Below are 6,376 nucleotides of genomic sequence, written 5' to 3' on the forward strand. Positions count from 1 at the left end.
TACCAGATTCCTAGGAATTCCATGCCTTTGTGGGGTCAGCCAGGCGCTTGCTGCTCCCCCACCTTCCTTGCCTGATATCTAGCAGGCCAGACTGCAAGGCCCCCACTGGTACGCGGGCTGTGTTTGCTCACTAACGCTTGGAAGCACAAGTGAGCTCTGTATTACCGCCCTTTTACTGGGGCGGCTGGACGGCCTGGAAGCTCCTAGTTGTAGCCCTACAGAGCCACAGGGACCGACCCAAAGCACCAGTCATCAGCTTTGTTCCTCAAGCCTCTGGAGAAAACCTTTGATTTCATGGGGATGATTATTTTTATACTTGCCCACTCAAGGATGAAGCCCAAGAAACAAGAGGTTGCCCCTTTCAGAGGCATCACAATGGGTCACCTCCAGCCAAACCAATTGTTTTTTGTTTTTTGTTATTTCTGGGTTTGGTTGAGCCTCTCTTGGAAACCATTACTATACAACTTACCTAAAAGAAAGAGTGGAGGATTGGGCATAAGAGACTCAGACAGCGGGGGGAGTAGGTGGGGAGGTTTGGGATAGAGGCTGAAAGTAATGTGTTCTCAGAGAAAGTCCAGGAAGAACACATTAAAGTCACAATCTCATTTGAATTGATTCCATTTTGTAGTGACATTTTAAATCTTTTACAAAGTTTGACTTTTGGCCGAGCTTGGAGAATTGGAACTTTGGAAGAAGGTTTCAGAAAAAGACACAACATACACAGACAGAGAGAGAGAGAGAAAGGGGGAGGAAGAGAAAGGGAGAGAGACTTTTATCCTAAAGTCATTGTAAAGCCAAAGCAGGGTTTTATCCTCCACAGTTAAATGAGAAAGAAAAAAAAAAATCAAGAATACCAACATTTGAGGTACAAAGACTGTCATGGGCCAGTGGAAGTTTGCAAAATTATATGTAAATGACCAAAGTTTTTACTGTGGTGGCCCTGTGCATTCCCAAAGCTAATCCCAAAGAGAAAATCTACTTAGCAAAAGAAAGTTTTGTCTAATTTGGTTAACAGTTGAGAAGTGACAAAAATGCTGAATATATTAATAATTTATATTTCCAGGGTAACACCATATCTTTAATGCTTCACTGCCAAAGGGAATTCAGATTGGCTTAATGCTCAGAGATAAAAAGCCTGAAAGGCCTTCTTCATATTCTGTATCCAGCACTGATGAAAATGGGTGTAAGACATGTGTTCCAATAATAGGCACCATGCATTCTCCCATTTCTGCATAATTTGTTTTCATCCCACATTGCTTAACGTATATTTGTTACCCGAATGGCCTCTGGTCTTACACTTTCATGCTCCAACTGTACCAGTTCATAAGGGAGAGGATACTTGTTTGCATCTCACATTTTATAGGTAAGTATTGTAGTAACATGTGGTGCATGCAAGGACAAGAACTCTCTACTTGAAAGACCTGAAGTTTATAGATTCCCCCAAAACATACACATTTAAGATTTAATTTTCACTTTATGGACAACATAATGAAGTGGGTTTGTGTGTGTGTGTGGTTTTTTTGGCCGTCTCTGTGTAATCAAGTTTGATGGTTTACAAATTGAAGGTCATCCTATCCCATGACCTCAGTAAACAGTCTGGGTTCAAGCTCCCTTTAATTCTGTCCACAGAAGTGGAATAAGTTAATTTATTATCCTCCAGATAATCTAAGAGATGACAAATCATCCTAGTTCAGCCAAATGGCCTCAGGAAACAGGAAAATCTGCTACATAATTTCAAATTATTTAAAGGGCATTGAAGAGAAAAAAGGATAGAATAAAAGAAAAAAATCAATGAAGGAAAATTTTTAAATTATCACAAGCACAATTTTGACTGGTTGGATACCTTGTTTATTCTTCCAGTTAACATAAAACAGTGAGGCTCATTTTGCTCTTTGTGTCTTAGAAAAAACTGATTTCAGTTTGCTGTTTTAAATATATGGCTGTTTTGTAGTTAAGACGCAGATCCACCTGTCGTTGGAAACTGCAAGCCCCTTTAAGATCACTAGCCATGTATCCCCTAGACCCCAAGCTTTCCTCACTATGTTCTGGGTGGGGCGAGAAAAAGGGGGAGAAGGAACCCTTGTCTCACCAGGCCTGGGAACCCAGCATCTCGACCGGCACCAGTGGCCAGAGGGTGGGGATGGACAGAGGGAACAATCCTCTAGGGGAGCGCGTCTCCCAACCTGGTGGGTGCTGGCCTCTCACCAAGTAGCTTAGAGCCGGGAAGCTGAGCTGTTCCGTGCGCCGGAGGCAACGCCAGCTTCTTGAACCCTCTAGCACCAACTAGTAGTTGTCATTAAAAGACAAACTTAGTCGTAGAGTTTTTAAGCCATACTAGTAAATTACCTCTACATATTTTTTTACGAGACAAGTTGAGACCGTAAGCCTAGTCACGCACCCCGTTGGCCTGAATTTTGCCGCGCTCCAGACCAGCGGGCGCGTGGTGCGCGCGTGTCCCCGAGCCTTGTCTTGGGTTAGGGAAGGGCGCCCAGGTCGGAGCTGGCGAAAAGTCCGCCAAAGCCAGCTTGGGGCGGGTCTTTCGATTTCTATTTTCTGAGAACCGAGGGCCCTGTTCCTCGTGTCCACTCTTCTCTGAGGCAGATGCCTAATGTGCGCGCGAGGAGGGTGCGGGTCTGGGGCCCCCGGGTAGCAGGGAACAAGCCCGGAAGCGACGCCCCCATTTAGCCTCCCCTCCCCCGACGTTGCAAAGACTCGCCCCTGTCCCCACCCAAATTACTAAGGGCCGACACCTTTGCCCCTATCAGCCTTGCGCCCGCGACACCTCGGAGGGGATTAGCTTTGGAGGAGCAGAAGGTAACAAGAAATCCATCTCTCTGGGTCCTTAACAGAAAACGTTTATTGCCAGGGGAAGATCCTTCAGAAGACGAATTCGCTCTTGGCCTTCCCCCATCCAGCTTTTTTGTCGGCATAATATTTACACTTGTACAGTATACAGTATTTCTCCGGTGCAGCGCCCGAAGCGCAGAGAAATCTTCGGGCGAGTCGGCGTCAAAGTACGGGAGGGTGCTGGGGCGTGTGCAGGTTGAGGGCGTTGGGGTGGGCGTGGCCGATCAGGTTGAGGTAATGCCGGTCCAGGCCCTGCACGGGAGCCAGGAAGGGGCTATGCTGCTGCGCCGGGCTCGGGAGCGGCACAGGCGCGCTGGGCAGGTAGGGCAGCGCCGGGCTGCGGGCAGCGCCGTGAGGCCAGGGGAAGGGCCCTGGGGCCGCGCCCTGCGGGAACACGGACGCCTCACCAGGGCTATGTCCCGCGAACTCCGGCCCCGCTGGGTGCAGCTGGTAAGAGAAATCCGGCTCCGGGAGTGAACCCACCGGCTGGAGGGCGGGCTCGGCGCCCAAGCGGGCCTTGGACTGCAGGAAGGCGAGGATGCGCGCGTACTTGGTGTCCTTAGTCTCCATCCTCTCCACGGTGGTGAGGTAATGCACCAGGTTCTTCATGCACTCGTGGTAGCCGTAGTGGAAATAGTTGGCAAACTCCGCTAGCAATTCTGCTGGAGGGGCGAGAAAAGCCGTGGAAAGGAAAAAATCATGAGCGGCCTCTTTCCAGCCAGTTTTCTGGTCAGAGTCCCCATTTGAGGCCCGTCTTCCCTTTTTCCTAGCCTGGAGACTGGAAAAGTGCAAGCTAGCGAACTCCTTTCCCTTAAGAGGCTGAGCCCCCCGCTCCCCACCTGAGAGGAGGCGACGGAACCAGACACCTGTTCTCTAGTTCCCTTAGCTTTCACAGGACCCCGGGCCGCCCCAGCTAGGACAGAGTCCAGAGAGGAGATCCTTTCACTCCCACCCCTACCCCCAGGTCTCTGTGTGGTGCACGGTCCCTGTCCAGGTTCCTTTCTGCCTAACCCGCGCCCACCTTTTTCCCTTCCCCGGGGAAAATCAGCGGAGTGCAGGGCTCTCAGGTACTGTACGGTCATCTCGAGGATCTCTGCCTTCTCCAGCTTCCCGGAACTCTGCAAAAGGAGGAAGGGCTCCTTGTAGCGGCCCAGCGAGGGCCAGCCAACCCCCGCAGGCTGGGTGCAAGGTTTTATCCCTAGAGGACCAGCGAACTGGGCGCTGCTGTGGATCTGCACGAGGGCAGCCTGCGGCTCACTCAGAGCTCAGGCACCGAGGGAGGGAAGCCCACACGTAAGGCCCTCTCTGGCTCCAGACTCCCGGAATTACTGCCAAGAGCAGCAGTAGAGGATCCCCAGTGCCGGCACCTTTCTCTTGGCAGCGGATGTTACCTGCTTCGCCAGGGCCATTGGCACCGTCTTGCCCAGCTCGTTCAAACAGCGGTTAATCCGGTCCCTTCTCCGCTTTTCTATCACTTTGTGGGAAACGGGGGTTCTCTGCGAACAGAGGTTTGTACGTTTAGGATGGCTTTGCCTAGGGAGTCGTCAAAGGCAGGGCTGTGCCAGCCGTCTCCCAGCCCCCAGTGCTGCCCAAGGACAGCCCCAGGCCCCTGCCCCTTCACACCGGGTCACATAGCTCTGCCTTCTCACACCCGCGCTGGTGCGCTCCCCTTCCAACCTCCGCTGGGCCACACCAACGCGCTGAGCGCCAGGGCAGTGGGGAAGTGGCCACCAGCCTCCGGGCGTGGGCTCCTCCGCGACTGAGGAGTCCCCTCCCTCTATCCTCATTCCTTTCCCAAACCACTCAGAATTCCTCTCGATCCAGTCAGGTGGTGGCTTGGGAGTCAGACGCCCCCGCCATGAGGGCGCAAGAGCCACCTGGGCTCAGCGAACTCACTTTGCGTTCTTTGAGCTTGTCTGACATCCTGGTCAGTACGCGCCCTCGGGAGAGGCGGTGGCGAGAGGCACCCGTCCACTCTTCGCCTCGTGTGCCTCCTCGAGTGTCCCAGGTAGACTGTAGCCTCCCAACTACGAGGGGCTGCCTTATAAAGCGGCCATCTAGGGCTCCAAGTGCATTCACGAGTTGAATTATTCCATAGGATTAGGGGAGCTGCGTTTGGGGGATGCATGCATTCAAGATCAGTTTTTAAAAAGTTAAGAGAAAAAAAAAATTGCAACCGAGGGGGGCGAGCTGGGGGCAGATCAGCTTTGTTAATCCACGTGGCCCTTCAAAGGACACGTGACCGGCGGGGGAATAATATTTGCATGGCAACAGCCGGGGCGGGAAAGGAGGCGGTAAAACCCACGCTGGCGGTCGAGCGAGCGCAGGGGCGCAGCAGCCGCGGGCACCGGGGGGCGAGGACCCTCACAAAACAGTGTCGCCTCCTTTAGTCCCACCGCTGAGTCTCACACGATTGCCTGTTTACAAATCCCAGCAAGCCCGCGGTCCCAGCGCCGAGTGCGTTTTAAAGCCTGTCCAGAGTCATTAAAGTAATTAAGTAAGCCTTTAATAGGCTGTTCCGCCGGGTTCAAGGGAGAGCTCTTGGAGACGGAGGCGCCCCGTTTGTTCCCAGGCTTTTCTCACACGACTTGGTGACACGTCCATCTCCCCCCTTTTTGTTTACACCGCTTTATTTGTCCGGACATCCCGGCAGGTGTGGGGCTGCGGCTGGCACACGAGGCTCCAGCCTCGCCTCGCCCCTCCCGCAGGTCTTTGGCACGCGACGCTCCCCCCTACTCCCTGACCACGTCGCTGGCTTTCTTTTCTCCCCGCCTCGGGCTCTCTCTTCGCGGGGGGAAGAGGCTCAATTTGTAGCCTATTATCCTATACGGAAAATGTCCATTGAAAAGTATGAATAGTTTCATTGGGCTAAATTTTAATAATGACAGAGGGTGGGGGAGGAGAGACAGGCAGGCGTGTGTGCATGTGTGTGTGTGTGTGTGTGTGTGTGTGTGTGTGTGTGTGTGTGTGTGTGTGTGAGGGGGGTGGTGAGAGGATTGGGGGCAACAAGGAGAAGAGTGGGCCAAGAAGAAAAGGGGGAATGCAGCTGGCCCAGGCGAGCATTATGCGACGTCACCTGCGAGAGGGGGCGCCTACAGACCCCTATTCATTTGCCTAATTTTGGTCAATTTAACAAACTTCAGGAGAAATTATTGTGGCTTTGTCAGGGAGGGTGAAGCCTTCTGATCGAATTAACAGCATGTTTTGATCCGGTAAATGTCATTAGAAAGGGAGAAACAATCGCGCTTAGAGGGCTCTAAGTAATGCGCCCAAGTGGAGACGCCAAAGCGCACGGCTCACAAAGGGAGCAAGTAGCTGCCACAGGGAACTTTTGTACCCGCCCATCGCCCAAGTTTTGACACAAAAAGGCATTATTTCATACTTGAATACGTTTAATCCAACGATTGTCTATTTTCTGCAAACATATTTTCACAGCATTGTTAACTTTTTATGTCCCCCTTTCGCGGGCGCCTTTTCTTAACGTTTGGGGGCGGGAGAGCGCAGACACTTTGGGCATCAATATTTGTCA

At 52.2% G+C, this 6,376-nt stretch overlaps 1 protein-coding gene across 2 annotated transcripts; it reads right to left on the reverse strand.

The window, feature by feature from the left end:
• Nucleotides 1–3,009: 3,009 nt before the first annotated feature.
• HELT (helt bHLH transcription factor) lies at nt 3,010–4,770 on the reverse strand. Of its 2 annotated transcripts, none has more exons than XM_010974568.1 (4): nt 4,744–4,770; nt 4,239–4,343; nt 3,869–3,965; nt 3,010–3,506 (listed from the first exon to the last, which is right to left on the reverse strand). In XM_010974568.1, exons 1-4 carry the CDS (start codon nt 4,768–4,770, stop codon nt 3,010–3,012), a joined length of 726 nt encoding a protein of 241 aa, XP_010972870.1. The 2 variants fall into 2 exon arrangements, with proteins under 2 accessions (XP_010972870.1, XP_010972869.1); XM_010974567.1 differs by having other exon boundaries at nt 3,010–3,509.
• Between the last annotated feature and the right edge of the window lie 1,606 nt (nt 4,771–6,376).

Source organism: Camelus dromedarius, chromosome 22 (assembly GCF_036321535.1).
Source record: "Camelus dromedarius isolate mCamDro1 chromosome 22, mCamDro1.pat, whole genome shotgun sequence".
Lineage (NCBI taxonomy): Eukaryota > Metazoa > Chordata > Mammalia > Artiodactyla > Camelidae > Camelus > Camelus dromedarius.